Source organism: Desmodus rotundus, chromosome 2 (assembly GCF_022682495.2).
Source record: "Desmodus rotundus isolate HL8 chromosome 2, HLdesRot8A.1, whole genome shotgun sequence".
In the NCBI taxonomy this organism is placed as follows: domain Eukaryota; kingdom Metazoa; phylum Chordata; class Mammalia; order Chiroptera; family Phyllostomidae; genus Desmodus; species Desmodus rotundus.
In genome coordinates, this window is record NC_071388.1 from 30275891 (window position 1) to 30298824 (window position 22934).

The 22934-nt window shown below is 42.3% G+C and overlaps 1 protein-coding gene across 3 annotated transcripts in view; it reads right to left on the bottom strand.

Annotated features, from left to right (window-relative positions):
- GOLIM4 (golgi integral membrane protein 4) overlaps positions 1–22183 on the bottom strand; it is a 68387-nt gene extending 46204 nt beyond the window's left edge. For 2 of the 3 annotated variants that reach the window (XM_024563291.4, XM_024563280.4), the window contains exon 1: positions 21361–22182. In XM_024563291.4, the coding sequence (XP_024419059.1) occupies positions 21361–21547 (187 nt within the window). In that variant the 5' untranslated portion in view covers positions 21548–22182. Of the gene's footprint in view, positions 1–21360 lie in introns of all 3 variants that reach the window. The other variant, XM_024563282.4, reaches the window with a different exon arrangement.
- Positions 22184–22934: the final 751 nt, after the last annotated feature.

Consider the following 22934-nt stretch of genomic DNA (forward strand, 5'->3'; position numbering starts at 1 on the left):
TCACCAAACCCCCACAGCCTAATTCTTCTCAAAAGTGCCTCTGATTGAGTTCCACTGTTGCAAACCGTAGGCAGGGAGAGAAATACCACATAGCAGTTACCTGCTTGTGGGTATCACGTCTCTAAAGGATACCTAGAAAGCAAGTTTATTTTTATGGACAGTCTCGGACTCTGGGTTTTCCTTAGGGCTCAGTTACTGGTGCCAGCTGCAGGGAAACCCCACCTTGGAGGGGAATCTCGGAAAAGAAAGGTGTCTACAGGACCGGTCTTCCCAGTCCACCGCACAGCACTGGAGATAAGCCAGGATGTCCTCGTCGAAGTTGTAAGCATTACGGATGCTGCATACCAAGGCATTTGTCCCTAGGCACTAGGTGACAGAGTGTGAAGACCATTCAATCTGGTGGGGAACGACTGGGGAAGGAGAAAACCAGGAAAGAAAATAGAGTGCCAGGTAACAAACATTCTAGGTCCTTAACATACTTATCTACTCTTTATACCAACTCTGTAAGGAAGATTTTTTTTTTTTTTAAATCAGGCTCAGAAAGATTCAACAACTTGTTTCAAGGCAGAAAACAAAAAATTGGCAGACCTATGAGTCAGACTGACTTCAAAGCCACCTATGATGGACTGAACAGAGACAAAAGTTCAACAGAGATCCCAAGTAAAATAACATCCTGTCTGTCTATTAAGAATTGTGAAAATGTAGGTGAGTTCCAGGAAGATGCATGAGTAGGCCACAAAGAACTGAATTAAAAATAAAATCTCCCTTAACACTTAATTATTTTGAAAGAAAACTCTGTACAGAATAATGCTTATTCTTATTATACACAATTCTATAAAGTTTGGTTTTGGGGCTTTCAAGTCCACATCAAAATTAGATGAAGCAACTTTAATTAATAAGAAGGAGACAGAATGTCTATTGTAAAAAGTTGGTAACAGCAGAGAATGCCATAAAAAAACAATCACTACTCAGAGAACTAATTCCAAAGATTCACTGACTGAGGGCTCTTTGATGTGTGTGGGCAAACTGCTCTACGTATGATGGCCACATACAATGAAACACAATTTCATATATATTTTAGCAAGGTGATCTTTAAAACTATGTAACTAAATAATTTACTATTCCTGCTTATAAAGGTAAGGTTAACTGATTTTTTGTTGTTGTTCAGAATATGGTTTCTTCCCTCTCCCATTCTGAACATGCTAACAGGAACACAGTATTACAGAAAATAGTGGTTCTGACCCTAAGACATCAAGGAGACACTGTTGTGTGGCCTGCCCCTCCAATTCTCACCTTGCCTCTAACCCTGTAATTCTGAATTTAAATAAAGGAGAGGGCTTTATGTTACGTGTTCTCATATGGCCCACACCATCATCTACCTTTCCTTACTAAAAAGACTCCTTGGGGGTAGGAACCATGTCTTATGTGTGTTTATGTAACTCCAGAGTATCTAGCACAGTACCTTCCATATAAGGTAAAGTCAACAAATGTTACTTAAAGCAATGAAATGTATGTATGTTCAGTATACTCAGTTTTAGAACACTGGGATGCATGTAGAAACATTTCCATATAAAATGGTTACACTAGAACTTCTAGGGCTTAAAAAGGCAAACCAATGTATTCATTTATCAAGTAACTATCTACTATATTGCAGGCATTGTTCTAAGCTCAAAATTAGAATAGTGATCATGAAAAACCAGTTTTCTGAATCTAAGGTCTTATAATCCCTTAGAAGAAGACAAGCAAGAAAGAAAATAGACAAGGAGATACAACATGAGATTTCAGATCGTCATCAGTGCAAATCAAACAATAGTGAAGGATAATGGGGAAAGATAGTACCCTGGATGGATGAACTATTGATGAAATACTATTATTTTTCTGCTTATGTGGATATTCCCTTAAACCAAGAATACACATAGTGAGGGAGTGTTCAGAGGTGTTAATATGAAAGGTGCAGCCTTCTTGACAGTAGCCAGGGAAATCTCCGGGGGGGCAGGGATGCTGTAGTAGCCAGGCCTTGCAGATTGTTTCCCACAATCCCCACCTTCTGACGCCTGCACCCTTGGGTACTCCTCCTCCTACACTGTACCAGGGCTGGCCTTTGTGACTGCTAGCCTCCAGCACAAGTGGTCTTATCCCACTTCCAGGGTGAGGTTATAAGGCTGTGGCTTCCATGCTGGGCTCTTCCTCTGATAGATCCTTCACTCTGTGGGGAACCGGATGCCACACCATGAGGACACTTGGGCAATGTGTGGAGGGATGTTTCATAGTGAGAAACTGGGGGGTCTGGTCGATAGTGAGGAATGGGAGCCTGCCAGCAATGGTGGGAGTGAGCTCAGAAGTGAATTCTCCCCTGACTGAACCTTTCAAGAGGCAGCCCAGCCTTCATTACAGCCTTGTGAGAGACCCTGAGCCTCACCAATCGGCTAAGCTGCTCCAGGATTCATACCCTCCGGAAGCTGTGCAAAACAATTCACGTTTGTATGTTTGCTGCAGGAAAGTTCTAAGTTTGGGGGTCATTTGTTATGCAGCAATAAATAACTAATACAGCTGCCTTTTGAAGTTGAAATCTAAGCTGAGGCTGGAATCAAAAGGGGCCAGTGAAGAAATCACAGGGAAGAACTTTCCAGAAAGCGAGGGTAGCACGCATAAAGATTCTGAGAAAGGAGTAAGCTGGGGGTGCCGCTGAAACAGCTGAAAGGCCCGTGTAGCTGGAATCTTATCGGTGAATTAAAACAAGTGAGTTAACATTTCCTCCAAAGAGAGATGGGAAAGAACACTACCTGATTTATATTCTACAAAAAGTAACCTTTGTAAACTACTGGACTACGGTCAATGTGGGATGTAAGGACGGAAGCAAGACAACCAGGCGGAAGCCTACTGCACTTAGTCAAGGTATTGTGGTGTGTGAGGCTGGAATGCTAGATACAGAGACATTTGTAGATTGGTAAGATCCAGGATAGACATTTTGAAAGCAGAGTCAGCACAACTGTATGAAAAAACATCTCGCATAGGCCTACACCAGACCTGTGGGTTCTGGTTTTTGCATGACCATAATAACACCAAAATAGACCTATAAAGAGGGGAAATTAGATATGGTCTACTGAGACATAACTCAACATTCAAAGAAATAATCGTAGGTGTGGTAGTTAAAAATCATCATCTCTTGTAGTTAAATACTGGGGGGCCTGGAAAAAAAAGACTTTTCCCTTTATAAAAGAATTAAACAGTCTGAAGAAATAGTCTTTTTGGTGTCTGTTCTGATTGGTGCCAACCAGACTATTTAAAAAAAAAGTGTTTAAGCACTCAACTAGCAAAGTAAAAAAATAATAACATAAAAATTAAAAAAAATCAAGTAATAAAAGAGATGATGATGACCAAAGCCAGATTTTCTTTCCACATCAACATATTATTTCCGGAGGAACAAGTGAGTGAGAAGTATTTACTTGAGTTAGAGAACATACACTGCTCTCCCAGAGCTTTACTTGTTAGGTCCTAACAAGAACCCACATGTTCCTACTCCAAACATTTTCTCAGCAGGTACTGGCCACAAAGAGTACAGAAATGAACTTGGCAGAGAAAACAAATGTCTCCTCCTACTGCTTCTTCTATTATGTGCACCAAACTCATGTCGGTACAACTCACAGGAAATTTCCAATCCCAAGTCAAAGCCACACTTGTGTACCTAGGGGTCCCTTCAGCTTCCCGTTTTTAGTAGAAATTTCTAATAGTCTCATGCTGAGTCATGAAGAATCATACTTTAGAAGAAAAAACATAAACGAATTGCTATCAGGATTATCTCACTACGGAAGGACAATACCATAACTGACTAGTCACATACCCCCATACATACAATCATTCACAATCACATATTAAAAGGAAGAAATTAATAAATGTACAACTTCAAAAGTAAGAGTGTTTTAAAGAAATGCTTAAAATCAGACTGACAGAAGAACAGCCGGGACATCCACCTCTATGAACTTCCCACAGTTTTTCCCCACAGCCTTGGGTAAAAACATACATGGTTGCCATAGCACATGTGATAACCATCAAGTAAATACTTGATGGAATGATTTTTTTCATTTAATTTTTTTTTACAAAAGAATCACAGCAAACATTCAACAATTTTGTCTTGAAAAAAGCATTATGAGAAGTCTACAAAAAAATTGAAATGCCTTAAGCTATCCATGGGCCCATGTTCTAAATTGTTTTAGTTGTTTATTTTACCCACACAAGCTAGTATATAAAAGTAAATCCTATGTTTTGTCATAGCTGCTTTTGCTGCTAAAATCAGCACCGTAAATGTCGAAACACTTTGATAGAGAAGGTCTAATTCTATGTTACTGAGAAAGCAGAGTCATGAATCCAACAGAAAGTCTTTAACTTGAACGGACACATTTTTTACACTTTCTCTTGATACAACACTGATATAATAAAATTTATAACCCAAGGAAGTCTCTGGACAGTAGGTACTTCAGAAAAAGTTTGTTGAATAAAAGAATATAATTACTTACTGCCCTTTGCTTAAAATTTATGCTAAGTGCTTATTCATTATAAACCCAACCCTCTGCCAAGACAATACAAATACGACTCAAATCATGCTATTTAATGTTAGCCTTTTTAAAAGTCGTTATCAAATCACCACAAAATAATTCCTTAAATAAAAGCAGCTTTCTTCTGCCCTGGCTGGTGTAGCTCAGTGGATTGAGCACCAGCCTGCAAATCAAAAGGTCACCAGTTAGGTTCCCAGTCAGGGCACACACCTGGGTTTCGGGCCATGTCCTCAGTAGGGGGTGTGTGAGAGGCAACCACACAGTAATGTTTCTCTCCCTCTCTTTCTCCTTCCCTTCTCCTCTGTCTTGAAATAAGTAAATAAAATCTTAAAAAAAAAAAGGCTTTCTTCTTTCATCTCACACTGTACTAATTTTGAAATTGACTATGATAGATGGGGTCATCCTGCCAAATTCTCCAACCCTCACTGTTGTAATCACACATCCACATTCTGCCGTTCGTGCTGCTGTGTTCACTGCTGTGGGCACAGTATTCTTCTGCATCCCAATCCACTAATGTTGGGACTGACCACATGACTTGCAGGGCCAACGGGATACAGACAAAGCTGACAGTGAGCCAGTTCCAAGCCGAGGCTTTAAGAGACACTGCATGTTAACACTCTCCCTCTGGTGCTCCTGAGATCTCCCCTGAGAAGAGCACCCCCAGGTAGATGAAACCCTTTCAGCACAGGTCATATAAAGAAGGGATTTGGAGTCTGCCTGAGAGTGATCACAAACCTGCTGTCTATGCCTAGGTCCAGGCAAGCTGGGCCCAGCCTAGCGCAGTCGGTAATGGCCAAGCCACAACCAAACTGCAGACCTGGGAACATGAATATATTTATTATTGTAAAACACTGAGATTTTGAAATATATTGATGCTCTGTACCTTTATAAGGCCACCAATATAATATTAGTTGCATCATGCCGCATCTTCTTGATCTACCTACCCCAAATTGATAGTAATTTCTTTGGTTATTTTCTATTTTATAAGTCAGAATCAGAAATCTCTTCAATGAGGGATTTTTTAAGAAAAATTTGTCACAGAAAGACAGACATTTATTATATAACTAAAGTCTAATGTCCAGAAATAAACTATAATACAGTGAATAAGCCATGTTTAAAGAAACCCCAGTTATAATTGTGTAACCTCAGATGTTTCTACAATTTACCTAGCAGTCCTCCAAGTGAAATAGAAGTAAAGCACCTCCTTAAATATCTGATATAATCCAGAACCATCTGTCTGGTTTTTTGAGAAGTTCCTGAGTAGCTTCCCTTAAAAGTTCACAGGTGTGAACTAACTAGGGTTGGGTGGAGGAGTCTGTATGAATTAGAAAAATTCTTGAATTAAAGTGGTGTTCAATAAGTATAATTTTTATTAACTTTATTGGGGTTACATTAGTTAATAAAATTATATTATTATATAGATTTCAGATGTACAATTCTATAATACATAATCTGTATATTATATTGTGTTTACCACCCTAAGCCAAGTCTCCTTCTATCACCATTTATTCCCCTATAGTCTCTTCTACCTACTCCCCTACCTCCCTTTCCCTCTGGTAGTCACCATTCTGTTGTCTGTGTCTGCGAGGGGTTTTCTTCCTTTTTGCTGAGTCCCTTCACCTTTTTACCTAGTCCTGCAACCCCTCTCCTCTCTGGCAGCTGCCAGTCTATTCCCTGTACGGCTTTTGGGTACTGATACTTTCAGGGCCTGCCTGGATCACTAGACAGGAATCATCGTTAACTCTTTGGCTAGGAGAATACCTTTCCTTTTTATGTTCCTAAGTATTAGGAATCTGTTCATTTAAAAAGTGGGATAGATTTTTGTTTACACGTATATTTTATTAGTTAAGTTTTTCCTAGCATAATTAATATGAAGATAAACTGTAGCCTAACACAATTATCACAGATTATAAACACAATATTAAGAAGATTCTCATGGATCAATCCAAGAACATTTTGCCCCTTTTGCCACTTATATACAATAAAGCAAAATTACACTGTGAACTTTGCTGTGTAGCAACAAACTGCTAAGTATGAGTCACTACATGTAATTCTTATTTTCATTATCTTTCACTTAAGCCAGCAGCTCAGGATTTAAAAATCACAAAATTATAACTTAGAAAAACTCTTAAGGCTAGCTTAAGCACCTACGAGGTATCTGAGCTACTGCCATAATATTCCTCTTGAGTGCTCAGTTATACTCTGGACCCTCCCGGGGTCGGGCAGTGTTCCCAAACCACGGGGACTGTGAACGTGTTTCAGGAAATAAATTCAGCAAAAGGCAGTAACTGGACCTGTTACAATTCCTACTTTTTGAATTAATTAAATTACTTTAAAAATGACCCCTTTATACAATACAATGGACAAAGAATGTACCAAACGAGCATGAATGATGGTGGGGAGAACAGGCAAGCCAGCTCATATCCGGGCAGTCCCTCGAGCAGCTTATCTGCTGAACAATGATACCAATGCTTGTGTTTGAACATCAAGTTTTAGTTGTTTTTACTTTGGTCGTACTTTTAAATTTATCCAAATAACAGACTAGTGCACACAGACAGGCTGCACAGGGATTTCACATTGGCACTAGCAGAGGCAATGATAAGGGAACGAATTGGCAATGCTGTCAAAACAGTCCTTAAATCGCACTATTTTACTTATTTTACTCAAAATACTCATCAAGCACACTAGGGAGCTGATAGTCCTTGGAAAAAAAAAAAAGACAAAAGAAGGTATCAGAAGATACTGACATTATCCAGGCCGTCTGTCAATAGGAGGATGGATAAAGTGATAAATTGTGATAGGCTTATATAAGGCAAACTAACAGAAATGAATAATCTATAACTGCATTTAACAGCTCTGGTGAATCTCACAATGTTAAGCAAAAGAAGCCAGACACCAGAGTATATACTGTTTGATATATATACTATATACATAATGACATGTATATATACTATATACATAATGATACTATATACATAATGATATGAAAGTACAAAAACAGGAAAAATTAATCAATGGTGATTATCTTTAGGAGGTGGGGCAGAGCTATAGTGTCAAAAAAAAGGAAATGTTAGATTTCATTGGGCTATTCACATGCCCGATGTTTTACTGGTAAAGTATTTCATTCTTTCTTATCTTGTCAAATATAAGTAATTTTGTCTAGTTTTAAAGCTACAATATGTAACTAATTTTAGACTACATATCCTATACATATGTGCCAAAATCAAATACAATGTTATTGTGACTGTGTTGAAAATTAAAATTAGCCACTGTATCAGGAACATTAACTTTATTTTTGAAACTACCCTTATTATCTAATAGATGATAATACGCAAAGCTAAATTTTACATAAAATCACTTCTGTATTATGTACCTCATAAAAATGAGGAAAATAAAACCCCTATAGGAGATTGTATGTCATAGTGAAAAGGTTTTGAGGATTCGAAAGACAGCCGGGTAGCACCGTAGTCACGGAGACGAAATACGGGTAGAACTGTATCTGCCGACTAATCACATGTGCCTCCAGCAAGCTGTGTGAGCTCTATCCAGTCAGCGCTGTCCAGCGGGAACACACTGTGAATCACATTTCGAATTTCTGAATTTCTAGCAGCCACAAATAAAATAGAAAGCATATGTACACTGTCATCCACCAATGATATCTAACTCAACACAACAGTTAACTGAAATGTAGTGTCACCAAAAGAAGAAAGTTTTGTTGGACAGAGAAACAGTTCACAACCCTTTAGTTTTAACGTTAAAGTTAAATGAGCTAAAATTTAAAATTCAGTTCTTCAATCACAGCAGCTGCACTTAAGTGCATTTGCCACACCTGGCCAGCGGCTCGGTAACACTGGACAGCACAGATGATGAGCCACACGATCGTTCTGAGGCACACTTTCTTCGCTGAGACACTAAAGTTAATCAAGATAAACAATTCCCGGCGAGAATTTTTGCCAACTGAAGCCCACCTGTTCCATTCAAAATGTGAGCCTTTCACCATGCAGGAATGCAGCCCAGTGTCCAAGGATCTTATGACTTTCAAAGTCGGAAATCCGGATGTTTACATAAAATATCCTTCTTTTTTTCCATGTAGACAACTACTGTGAAATTTCTCAGAGCTCTGTGTGGGCCAAGCCAAAACATATCCATATGCTTTATGGATATGTTTGCATCCTGGGTTCTGCGAACATTCTTTCCTGCTCTACCAATCTATGATTTATTCAGGAGTGATTTGACTTCTACATCTGGAAACCAAAAAACACAGCTGGAGAATCAGTTGAGTGCTGAGCTTCAAAGCCCCCTCTAAAGTCGAGATGAAGCTACAGATGCTATCAGGAGGAACAGCCTGTGGTGAAAGGAGAAGGTTCCAAGTATAAGCTTAAGCCCTGTCTGCACCCCAGAAGGCAGAGGAGTCCAAAAGAGACCCAGTCATCCTAGGGTAAGGGACAACTCAAACCGCTAACTTTGGACCAAGGTCAGTGTGTCACAGAGATAAATGGGAAGGGTGGTGAAGCCAAGTTCACCACAGCAACTACTGCTCTTAATACAGTGAGACCAGTCTCCTTGGAGCCTGCCTGGATCCTCCAGGGCATGTGAGGTCCAAAAAAGGAACAAAGTAAACATGCTGCTGACAGTGGAAAGCTCCAGACGTGAAGCAGGAACTAGGAGCTTGAGCTGCCATCAGCACCTTCCTTCTGCAGAGATGGGAAGAGGTGGGGGCTGGCAGGTAGACTCCAAGGAGACCAGTTCTCTAATCCAGGTGAGTCACTATCTGGGAATGTTAACTGTTTGAGGGATCTGAAAAGGACAGAGTTCCCTCTGAGACGCAAAGTCAGAAACTGTTTTGTGAACACTGTTAAAACCTCATGAGAGTTCCAGGGCAAGGGAGCCTAGGAGACTGAGGTGCAGTCAGGGCCCTGGGTTAGGACTCAGGCAGTTGGAGCAGTCATCTGACACATGTCACTGGCCTGCTGCATGCCTTCTGTCTCCCCAAATTTAAACTGGCCATAATATAGCATATTTTGCTTTACTCTATATCAGAGGGTTGTTTTCAGGACTAAATGATATCATGAATATAAAACAAATTGAAAAGTATAAATTTCTCATGTAATTGCAAGGCACTTTGTATTATTTATGAAGCATTTACTAATGGATTCTAGGAATGCAACCATTAAATGCCACTTAGGTCCCTAATCAGGATTCTTCTTAAATTTGAGGGGAAGGAGTGGGTTAGAGCTTTAGGGTAACAGTACTGACCACTACCACCCCATTACAAACCCAACCACTGTCTAAAGGGCTCATTGGATGGGATCAGGGGAGGTCAAATTCCAAGGTGGACTTAAAAGTACCTCAGAAAGAGGAATTTGCCCTAAAGCAGTGGTTCTTAACCTTTTTCAGGTCACTGATGCTTTGAGAATCTGATAAAAGCTACGATTTCTGTCTTGGAAAATGGCACCTATACAAACGTGACATGTACTTTCAGTTAGTTCATGGACCCCCACGGATCCCAAATTGACAATGCCACTTTAAGGAAGAAGGGGTCACAGACAAGACCCACGATGTGTCTCAGGAATGAGTTGTTGCTGGGTAGGAGGCAGTTTGAAGAACAGCTGGAGGCTGACAACAAAAACAAAGCGGTCTTTCTCTGAAGGCACAGCCCCTACTCAAAGCACCGCCACCCTGGGATCCTCAGCTGAAGTTCCTTAGGGTGTCTAGCTAACTCTTGACTGCTGCTTCCTTGCACAGTTTCCACAGAAAAGAGCATCCTTTAGATCAGTCCATATGGACCATAACCAACCCAGAGAGTAAAAGGTATGTGAAAAAAAAATGTAATCTGTAAATCTCCCTAAGAACCACACTGCACGTGTTGGCATTTCCTTGTGCAACACGTAGGGAATTTTTGCCATTTTGGGTTTTGGGACAGAGAACAGAAACCACATGTCACAGGAGACTTACGATATCCACATGAGCATCGCCAAGAGAAGTCCACAGTGACCTAAAGTAACAATGAGCATCATGGCAGCAACTGGTGCCCGCACGGACAAAAGTGGGGCAGGAAGACATCACTGATTCCACAGAAATTCAGCAGCAACTTCTCACTGACAGAGGCAGAACTCTCCTCAATTCTTGAATGGAATACGACCTCAAACATGTTGACAAAATATTCTCTATCCTCTCCCCAATCCAATCTCTCATAAAAACATGTTCAGGAGAGTCAAACAGGAAAATAGAAATATTTATCTCATACATTTCTAATTATTAAAATATGTTTAGAAAAGTGAGGTCATACTACGAATCTGGAATTATACTTGTTCAGAAAGCACTGAATGACTTTTTCATAATATGCTCTTGTGCTGTTTTTTATTTTATAATTATCACAAGGCATATTCATATATTACAATATTCTAAACTGGCCTTTTAAAGTAGGATGAATAACCCAGGTGAAATAGCCTGTCATGCAATTGATGCTCTTTCTTTACATAAAAGATTGTTAGCTGAGACCAGTAGAACTCTACAGAAATGATCTTCTGACTATCAAGAGCCAAGGTCTTCAGCAAGGGCTGCGGTCCCCAAAACCAGCAGGAGCGCTCAGAAGCACGTGAAATGCTCTAGAGCGAACACACTGCACTGCTTTCCTAGCTACTTGCCAACGAAATACAGGCCCTTGTAGGAGCGGGAAATTGTCACTTTCTGCCAATAGACTTTGAAACTACCCAAGGACACGTGCCTTCCACTTGGGGATTTCTCTGACAGCATACTAGTTGGGATTATACTTCAGGAAGCTACCTGGAACTCTCTTTTAATTTCAATTTTTCCGAGTCAGACAGTTTAGACACCAGATCATTCCCTTCTGAAGGCCGTGATTTCAAACGCCACTTCTTGCTAATACACTCCAAGTTAAGTGGTGAATCGCACTTTGATACGTAGCAAAACATTTTTTCAAAAGTATTATATGTTGCATAATCCAAGAAAACAATTTAGAACAGTGCCTGGTACATAGCAGGTGCCCAATAAATGTGAGCTACGAGGACTTTGGTAACGATGTGCCAACAGTGAAAGTAACGACATTCTCACTTTGTGGTAGGCAGCTACCAAGATGACCCCCAAAGATCCCCATCTTCTGTCATTCGACCTTCACAAAATTCCTTTTCTTGAGTGTTGGCTGACTTAGTGACTCGAGAGTAATTAGCAGAATATGGCGGAAGTGATGCTTTAGCACTTTCAAGATGATTAGGTTATTAGAATACTTTTACTCTCATCTTGGGTTCTTTCACACTCTTTCTTGGATCTCTTGCCCTGAGGGAAGGCAGCTATTCTATTTTAAGTTCCATGGAGGCACTATGGAGAGTCCTATCAAAAGACCCAGAAGGGTGGGATAGAAAGCAGACTTTCCAAGGCCTACCAACAACCACACTGTGAATTCTGAAGCCGGTCCTTATATCCCAGTTGAGTTTTGAGAAGACTTCCATCCTTGCCAGCAGCTTCACCATGCACCGTTCATGATGGATTTTGGGAGGACCACCCAGCTAAGCCCAGTTACCTTGCCCACAGAAACTGTAAAAGAGTATTTGCCATCCTAAGGCAATTCAGTTTGTGCATAATTTGTTATGCAACAGGGTAGCTAGCACAGATTTTGGAACAGCATAGCTAATACAGATTTTGGAACTGGAGTGCCACTGTAACAAAAATCTAAAAGGTGGGAGGGGCTTTGGAACCATGTAGCGGAACTTAAGAGGCACGTGAGTGAGAGGATAAGGTGCCTTGAACACAGGTCGACAGAATTCTGGACTCTGAGGAGTGCGCTAGTAAAGGCGTAAGTGAAAGTAAAGAAGATTTTATTGGAAGCTGGAAATTATATAGTGGCAGAAGGCTTAGCAATACCCACACTCACGTGTAGTTGTGTGGCCCGCAGTTGCTTGCGGTTATATGAAAAGTAAAAAAGGAACTGGCTGGTTTAGCGAAGATGTTCTAGCAAAATGTTGAAGATGCTACCTGGTTTTTTCTTGTTGCTTACAGTAGACTGTAAGAGGACACACTGAGGGAAGGACTACTAAACAGAATGGAGGCAGGACTAGACGGTTTTGAGAACTCAGCTTCTCTAGACAGTGAATGACGCCAAAATGAAGAAACAGCTTCCCAAGGTTGATTCCAGGGAACTGTTGGAAAAAACACAACCAAAAGATGAGACCAAGGGTATGGCTTTTGAAATCCTTGTTAAGACCTTGGAAATGGGGTATCTCAGAGTGCTATTCAGTCAGACCCTAGGAAAAGTTTAAGGGTGTGACTTGCAAGTCCTTTCCACAGCCCTTTGGGAAGTTAAAGGGCATTGTCTCTCCTTTGCCTCAGCAGAAGGTAGAGAAGGATTTATCTCCAAGAAATATGTGAGTGCGGTTTTTGTCCAACAGAGTAAACCCCAACAAGAGAATGTTATCACTAGAAATTGCCAGTTTGGACTGAAAGGGGCAGAGACAGTGCTATATGCAAAAAGGCCATGGGTCTCAAAAGTTCTACTGGCAGGAAGCAGGCTGAGAAAACTCAGCTGCAGGCACATACCATCTTTCACGAAAAAGGAAGGATGACTCAAAGAGTGGAACCAATTGCCAAAATGGTAGAAGCAAGAGCCATGGAGAATTGTTCTCAGGCCTGAAAACCTAGTCAAGGACCATCTGCCCAGCCTGACTTCAAAACTGCTATGAACCAGGGACGCCTGCACATGGGCACCTTAGATTTTCTGCTGTGTTGAACTAGACCATGAAAGTGCCTTAGGCCGCCCCACTGTTGTACGTTGGTGGTGCTGAGGTCAGAAGACACGACTCTCCAGTTTCACAGGTCTACAGACGAAGAGCACCTGTCCTTGAGATGCCCGAGGAGCTGCCCCCACACCCAGACCACACTTAGATGGCTTCTGGGTTTTGAGCTGATGCTCACCTACACAGTAAAGAGAATTTATTTTTCATCTTCTAATAAAAGTGATGTTTGACATCAATACAATTTAACATGTTTGACAGCATGAAACCTTTAAAAAGGCTATACATTCCTTTAAAAATTCCCTTGAAATGTTTGTTAATAGGCTAAGAGATTGACACAATAGAAATTATAGACTCATAATATTAAATCTTATCAATGTAAAACTTGATAAACTGCTGTACATTAACCAAACTAAATAAGCAAGTAATTATCAGCTGCCCAATTTTAATCTATGTGTAGGACATTCATTTTATAGCATCAAGCTATTGTTGAGAGCATCCAAGCAAGGTCAAAGCTCTCTGAAATATCCTGATTTGCAGATTATTTTTGTTTGTAACAAAAAGTCCACCAAAAGGGGTGTATACAGGATGTGAAATGGGAAATGAAATGTTTAACTCTCCTAAAATAATCATAGATTTTTCTTATATTCTCTTACCCTCAGAGGCAAGGAAACGGTGCCGTTCAAAATGTTCTATAATGCCTCATCCTTCAGAATGACGGTATGTATTTTACTTTCCTATTCACTACCTAACAGATTGTGACATTTTATATATGAAAAATTGTTAGAGCAATATTTTTTAAATGTCATACTGTTATAAAGGGCAATTTATTTCATGCCCGTGGCCCTCCAGGCTATGAGGCTATTTAGGGAGGCCTATTAGTGAAGGGCACTGACTGGCATGCCCCCCAGATCAGCAGTCACAGGCCAATAAAAACAAAGCACACAAATACGCCATTCAGAAACACACAGCATTGTTGAAAGTAGCGACGCCCATTTCTGTCCTAGCAGAGCAGAGGGTGCTGTCAGTCCCCACAGAGAGCAGGGAGCAGGGCACAGGGCAGGAGTGCCACACTGCACTGGAGCCCAGGGGTGGGGGCTCCGTGCTGAGCTCCAGACACACAGGAAGGGGTTCAGCCGCTTCCGGACTGGCATCTTCCCTGTAAAATTCAGTGTTCACATCAGATTTGAACAGTCCATGCATTCCTACACTTCAGACATGCAGGTACTCCAAACATGAGTTCTTACTTTATGCACACAAAGCTTGTACAAGTACTGTGAGTTGCCAAATATTCACTTGTTTCACTAGAATAAACCTCATGAAAGAAACTTTATGCTAATACATTGTAAATGAAAAAAAAAATCTGACTTAGCTGGCATTAATGGATGGTAACTATAAAACTTAAATGCAATAAAACAACAAAACAATTATTAAATTCTAACTATCAGGCTGTTGGCTATCCGAAATCTGCTCTCTGAGAAAAAGAAATGAGCAAATCTATCTAGGAGAGAGGTTCTTGCATCAAATTGAGAGTTTCTACTTGACTTATCAAGAACATACTGGAAAGGAATTCAAAAGGACATTTTTTTACAATGTGATTTGATGTTATTTTATGCGATATCTGCATAGCACCTAAAATCAACTCAGTATCAACCTAAAAGGTCCTTCCTAACATAAGCAAATGTCCTACACTTTGAAAATCAAAGAATCACACCTGACTTTTGATTCTAAATTTTACCTTGAACCCTCATACAACTCACCTAACCTACTTTCTCAAAACCAGGAACATTGTCACTGGACACTATAGTAATTTTGAGGGCAATGGAGTACTGTGGAATGAACACAAGCTAGGAAGTCACATTAGGGTTCAAAGTTCAGTTTCATTAGATTTGACCTTGACACTGGCAAGTTAATTAACCCCTCTGAGCCTCAGATTGTTCATTCACATTGAAATGCTTGTGTCCCTGTTAAATGACAAGATGCATGTCATGTGCGTAGCACAGTACCTGAACATGGTAGACACTAGATAAGTGTTACATATTTAAAATAATTTAATTCCTCCAAATGAATTTTCAAAATTCTATCACAATAAATCCACTTCAAATAACAGTAGCTTGAGAGGAAAATACAGCTTGCCTTTCTTCTTTTATAATAAAGTTATATTACATATAAAACCGTCACTTCCAAACAAAGGTCCAGAACACAAACCACTGACTGGCAAAGACGCAAAAATATTTTGTTTTCAATGATAAAATAACAACACTTAGTTGCAACCACATAAAGCGTTTTCAGGTCTTTTCTTAACCCCGCAAAAGGGTCAAAACAATAGAAAAGGCAGAGTGAGAGTATCTTAAATCAAAGAGAAGTTTCAACCAAACTGGGCACATGGCTCAGAAAAGAGCCGCATTTAGGACACATCTAATAACACTGTTACCGACTAGATGTAGCAAACGGTGGCCAAATAAACAGCCTGATGCTAATCCAGCAACAGCAGTCCTGCTCACCTAATACATCAGGATTCATATTGTGCACTTTAAGTGCACTGTTTCTAATCCATACAAGTTGCAAGACAGTCACTGTTATCCCCAATTAAATATGAAGAAACCCGAGTTCTGACAGTTTACTTGCCTGGTCAAGGTCACTCTACTGGTCAACACCAGAATTGCATTCAAACTGTATCTGATGCCAAATCCACTCTCCTTGCATTAGTTCCTGTTTTTTTTTTCTTTTCTTTTCAGGACATAAAGATGTGAGCAAGAATCTTTCTCAATGCCTGGAAAAGTCATAGGCTGATAGGAGTCTCTCTGTCTCTCTCTCCCTTCTTCTGGTTTCTCTCAAATCCTTTGCATTTTGGTCCACGACAGCTTCAGTCATCATTTGCCAAGTCCAGTGCATTCATTCCTAAAGTCACTGAGACCTGGTCTTGAGCCTCAGCCCTAAAAGGAACTGCACTTGGAAAGGCAAGAGAGAATAAAAAAAATTCAAGGTAAGGTTTTCAACCCACCTGGCACTTAAAGCAAAGGCTCACAGACAAGGAGCAATTTTCTCACATGGTCAACCAGCATCGGCATGTTCCCATTTACAAGGACAACGGAGGCAGACACAATGTGTGGAATCAAAATTTTTGCAAATCATATATATTCAAGAGTACTTCACTGGGAAAATTTTCAAATGTATCTAAAAGTTTTTATCCTTTATTCAGGGAATGGGTTTTAAGGTAGAATTTTACATAGGAATAAAAACCACTAAACCTAGAAAGTATTTCTGTTCCATTTTTATTAAACACAACAGAATGAAACAAAAACAGCTTGATAAGTATCTCCTTTTAACTATAAGATGTACTTCAATGAAAATGTTTATTTACTAGTTAATATCTAATTGATGTTTATAAGTCCTAACTTTGTACTTCAAAATGAGTATACCAATGAGTATACCACTGCCCACACCTGTTAGTCTGAATTACTGAGGTCTGTGAAATACTCTGTGGTACATGAGATTCCCCAACAGTCCAAAATGAAGCTGCAGCCTTCTAAGCTCACACCACTGATTCTCACGATAACTTATTATAAGCACCATTCTTGTGATTACTGCATCTGATTAAAATGAGTCACAGAGAAGTTAGGTAACTTGCCCATGATCACACAACTGAAAAGAAAAACGAAAAAAAAAAAAAAAAAAGACGAAATCAAACCCAAGCACTCTGATTCCAGCTCTTATCCACTACACTCCACTGCCCACCACATATAAGCCCGTTCATAGGCAGAGAGAAAATTCCGCAAAAGCAAAGACCTAATATTTATTGAGCAACGACTATATGCTAGGCACCAGGCACTGAAGGTGAAAGAATTTTTAAAAAAAGGCTGTCTCTGAACTGAAGGAGAGTCTTTTTTTTTTTCTTTCCTTCCTTCCTTCTTTCCTTCCTTCCCTACTTCCTTCCAGCAAACTCAGTGTAGGCGGAAAACAAAGTAACTAGTTACAGTAAAATGTGTTCATGTTCTGGCTAGCAGACCATCCTGCTTGTTCGGGGAATATGATGCAAAGGACAACTAACTTAAATAAGATTATGACCCTTAGGAACACCAAACTTCTTTTTAAATTTTAAATCATTAGCCCTGGCTGGTGTGGCTCAGTGGATTGAGCACTGGCCTGTGAACCAAAGGATTGCAGGTTTGATTCCCAGTCAGGGCACATGCCTGGGTTGCAGGCAAAGTCCCTGGTGGGGGGGTGCATGAAAGGCAACCTCACATTGATGTTTCTCTCCCTCTCTTTCTCCCTCCCTTCCCGTCTGTCTAAAAATAAAGTAAGTAAATGAAATCTTTAAAAAGTTTTTTTAAATCACTATAATACACTTATCTGGAATAAGCACAGAAAATATTATATAAACCTTTCCTTTATGGCTTCCAGTCATCACTGGGAAGACCAAGAGCACTGTAACAATGTCATAAAGTGTTTTAGGAATGAGGAACACATTGTCCTACTTTTTAAAAATGTAAAGTCATATCTCTCTCCCAGATCTTACTGCACAAGGCTACTGGCTATCTCTAGCGGCTGCACTCTCTCCTAACCTGAAAGGATATACAAGCGAGTTAATCAGTAACCATGCTCTGAGTTCAAACAGTCAGGGAAGGTCCCTTCTCCACAGTAAAGTACTCAGATTTATGACAGTTCACCTATTTGCCCTGAGTTTCTTTCATTTAAGTGCAATAAAAGGGGGTGGATAATTATAAAAACAGATTTGATCAATTCAAATTTTCACCCATGACAAACCAGGGAAGAGCAACTACGATGAGCAGTACCTACTATGTGCCAGGTGCACTAGCAGGTTAATAGGAATTAATTATTTTATCCTCACAATACCCCGATGAAATAGGTCATTCTAATCTCCACTATATAAATTTTAAAACATGAGGCCCCAGTTCACATAAAAAGTTGCAGGACTAGAATCTGAACCACATGCTCAAGGAAAAGCCTTAAATGTCTTTGCGGCTAAGGTGGTAAAGTAACTGTGTGAAGTGGTTCAGTTTTAAGATTACAGACCTGTGGCTCTCAACCGTGGCTGCATGTTGTAATGGGAAGATTGCTAGGTGAGCTCCACCCCGCTGGATTGTGATTTAATTGGCCTGGGAGTTGCCAGGTAATTCTAATGGCCAGTCAAAGCTGAGAACCAGTGTGTGTAGACACAGACAATGGTGCATGGTGTACTTCAAAGGAGTTTTAAAAAATTTAAAAGGTTAAGGAAACGCTGTGTGGTCCAAGGTTCTTAGTACTGCCTCTGCCACCAATAGGGAACGTCTGCCCCACTCCTCAGAATAAATAAGGTGCAGTATGGATGGCAGCCGTGGATAGGCTGACAGACATAGATATTTGTTTTTAGTTGGAGGGGTTGCCTGTGTTGGAACTTGCCCTATGTCACCTTCACCATATCCTATTTTGGAACTGTTCTACTACAAAATGCATTCGGTATTAGAGGTAACCTACTTTCAAAATAAGCTCTGGAGTACAACCCATTCTTAAACTGAAGATGACCTAAATATGCTCACTTAACAAGTGCATACCATCAGAGTACAGGGCAAAACTATTTAAACATATCAAGGATCGTATTTTTTAAAGAAGGCCACTCATAATTAACTCTGATCTTTACCCAAGTTAGGTCAAGAGATCTCACAAAACTAAACAAGTCTTAAGAATAGAGTCTAATGCCCTAAAACAAATACAGGTGGCACATAGCGTGGCTGAGTAAAATGTCATTTGTCATTGGAAAAGGAAAACAAATCTGCATAGTGTCAGAAAATCGTATTAAATGGCCTGAAGATGTGAAAGCCCAAATAAATGCTGCAGAAGTCAACAGGGAATCCATTTTAAAAAGAAGAAACTGTAGCCTGCTTGTGAAACAATTCTTCCAGCTTAACTGCATTAGAATTGTTGCAGCACCACAACTCAAGAGGAAGTGGCAAAAGAGTAAATGAAGAATGGACTTCAAGGCAACTCAGTCGAACTAGCCACAACATTCCTCTTCTGCTGCAAAGCTATGCTGTGTACTGCAACGGTCTTGTGTTACCACTTATGACCACTCTCTCTCAATACCACCGAAAGAAGGCAAACAAAAGGAGAAAAGAAATTGAGACTGATTTCCAAAACGGAATGCTGCAAATAAAGGCCATAACTCAGAAATCAGGGTGTTGGTTGATAAGTTTCAGCATTGGCAGTTCCGGCAAAGCCACTACTTGGGTAAAATATTTCATTGTTGTTACTTTGTTTGGCTTTTCACAAAGCAGAGACAGGGAAGTGAAGAAGTCTGAGAAAGCAGACAAAGTGCACGAGATTAATTTTCTCGCCACGGTTTAGGATAATTTTGCTTGTTGACTGAATAAATATATATCAACCCCCTCCTGAGAGTCAGGCACCAGGCGGTGCTGAGGATGTACCAGGGACATGGCAGTGCCTGCTCTCATGGACCTCCGAAACCAGGAGACCAAGGCACCAACGCCCCAGAATCCACCCTACAAGCCCCTTCCAGCCATGAGTGGGGAAACCCAGCCTTGCCGTTGTACTATTAGACAGCAAATTTCTCCCTGGTCTAACTGCACTGAACTTCCCAGGGAAGCTGCTGACATCATCTAAACAAATAAGTAAGTAACTATATGTCCACACTCTGAATACCAACAATATAATTCATGGGTAAATGTCTGTGAGTTTAAGGGAAAAAAATTCTAAGTTAAGACTATCAAAACAGGTTTTCCATTTGAACTAAGACCAGCTAACATATTTTCACTGCCTGTGGCTATGCAGCTTCAGTAAGCTAAAAATACTTTTCTTTCTGCTAAGTTGGGAAGAACAAATAAGAGACCAAGCAATCAGCTGTGCATCATTTTCTCTCATCTTAATTCTTTTTTTACTAGAAAACACTCAAAATAGCTGAAGCAACGAAAAGGCATCTGTTTTATATTTGTATACATATACACTGACAGATATCTATTCAGCTGGTATCCTCCTAGTAATATGAAATAAGCCATATCTGCATTATCAGCAAAAACTGTCAACCTTTCACTGCTCACAGCTCTTTAGTATTGTTTTTTGGTTGGAGAGAGGGCTGCCTAAGTGTTGAGAACTAACCACAAGTACACATAAAAGCTTTCTCTACATATATATTTATGATGACTGTCTTCTTAACAAGGCAACGTGCTGCTTTCATTGCAGTCATGCATCTTTATGTTTCCGAAATGTACATTAAATGAGATTCTAAAACAGAAGAACAGGAGCTTGAAGTCCTTCTGCAGGTCTTGCTCAAGTGATGCTTCCTATGTCGGGCAAAGTGAAAAATTGTGTTTCTCTTCTGGGACGTCTCGTGGCTAATTGTAAAACACACACACACACACACACACACTTACCTCAGTGATAAACTAAATGTTACTCAAGAAGACAAACTTTTTTTTTTTTATAACATCCTTACAGGATGTATACAGTAGTACCGTGGACTTTTACAAGACATCCAACATCTCTTAAGTCACCCTGTTCAGTTAACAGAAACCAGCAGGTCGAGGTTCCATTCGACTAGGCCACTAGTTTGGGCTGCTGGGTCATGGCTTAATTTCTCTGGAAAAAACAGCACAGTTCGAGAAATCTCTGCCAAGCCCCCCATTTCTTAGGCTACTGACAAAGTCAAACGGAAAGCAAATACCTAGGAACCGGGAAACCATCCCTCCGGAATGGGCTGCCAGAAGCAGAGCGAGGGCTGGTGGCTTGCCTACCCCAACTGCGGCTGGGCCTTTGACAAGTGCTGGAGTAAAAGACGCGGGGTGCACCTCCCATCCAAGGCCCAACAGGACCAGGGGCTGGTGTCCCCCGTTTCAAAGGTAACCGCCTTTGGAACCTGGAAGATGGGGATGTCACCTCCCCTGACACTCCAACGGGCCCGGGGACCCTGCAGGGCTCGCCTCTGATGTCTCTGAAGGTCAGAGGTGGCACCCGCAACGCCAACTGCTCACCAAAGCCACTTTTCCAGCGGGGGCGGAGGCGTGGGACAAAGTTGGCCACGGGCCCCGTGCGTCCATTAACCGTACCTTGTAACTGGGCGGAAAGGGACTCCTGGTGCTGCTGGTACTTGAGCGCCACCGCCTCGGCTTTCCGCAGCTGCGTCTGCAGCTCGTAGTAGAGCATCGCGCCGTAGAGAAAGCCGAACACCACGGTCAGCAGCAGCAGCGTCTGAAAGATCCGCTTCTGCTTTCGGGAGCACATCCCGTTTCCCATAGTCCCCGCCGGACCGCGCGCCGCGGCCGCCCCTTCCTCCCCTCCGCCCGAGCGAGCGCCTCAGCAGCGGCCGCCGTAGGAGGGGGCCGGGCGCGGCATGGGGAGACGCGAGACGGTCACACAAAAGCGGGGCCCAGGGGGAAGTGGTGCCCGCTCAGCCCCCGCGCGCCGTGGGGCGCACGGCCATGGACGCCGCCGGGGCAGCGGCCGCCAAACTTTTGCGAGGCTGGCTATCTGCGAGTGCCGGGGCCTGGGAGGGGGCCCTCCGCATACTTCCGAGCGGGGCGCCCTCACCCCGGTCCGCAGGCGCCTCCTGCCTTTAGTTCTCCTCCCCACTTTTTGGCCCGGCGGTGCCCGGCGGCGCTCGGAGTCCCGCCCCGGCCGCTCCCCGCCCCCTCGCGGCGGTTCCCACTGCGCGACTTCTGTGCCACCAAAGGGAGGGGGTGCGCGCCCAACAAAGGGACCCCGGCTCCAGGCGGTGCCGCCGTGGGGGGTGGGGTGGGTGACGGGTGGGGGCTTGGTCTCCCCAGGCTTTGGGAGATGGCGGGCCGGTGTCACCGACGGGGCTGCGGAGCCTCAGCCGCCGCCGTCTCCCGCCCAACTTACGTGTCACCCACAGCTCCGCTATTCTGGCCAACGGGATTCCCGGAGGAAGTCCCACTCGGGCTCCCTGCTCATTGGGCCCGTCCTAGCTGCACCTCCCTCCCTTCGGGGAGGCACTGCCGGGCTCGATTGGACGCCCGCTTTGTCCGTCCGACCCCAGGGCCGCGCCTTCCCTCCCACTGCGGGGCGGCCCGGGGGCTAGTGGGTCGCCCCGGCCCCTGGCGCCGGGGTGTGCCCACGTGGAGTACGGGTGGGTGGGGTGTGGCGGCGGAGCTGGTGGCGGGGTGAGTGGGGTGCGCCTAGGACGCGTCCCGGCCTGCGGCTGGGCGAGGTACGGTGCACACGTGTCTGAGTGTGCTAGTGAATGTGTGATCCAGCACTTGGAACGCACTTGGGAAGAGGAGTACATTGTACATAAATGGGAGAGAGTGGTTGGGAGCAGCTGCGCTCCGCCGAGTACCCTCTCTGTCTTTCCCTAACCAGCGGGCAGACGCGATAGACTCACGGGATGGCTACATCGTCAGCACAGTCTTCGTATTGGAGCAGGAGATGCTGTGCCAACCGACTCTTGCCCCATCCAGTGTACCAGTGTGAATGCGTGTGTGCCCACAGATGGCAGGACGCGAGTCGGGAGACTCGAACACTCTAGCACGCTAGACTTTCTGCTCAGCCGTCCACGTGGGTTGGAGAAATCAGCTTGCCTTTGGCAGAAGGGAAAGAAATGATCTCATATTTTTTCCCTGGCTGCAAATAGAATAATTTAAAAACAAATTTTACAGGCTGA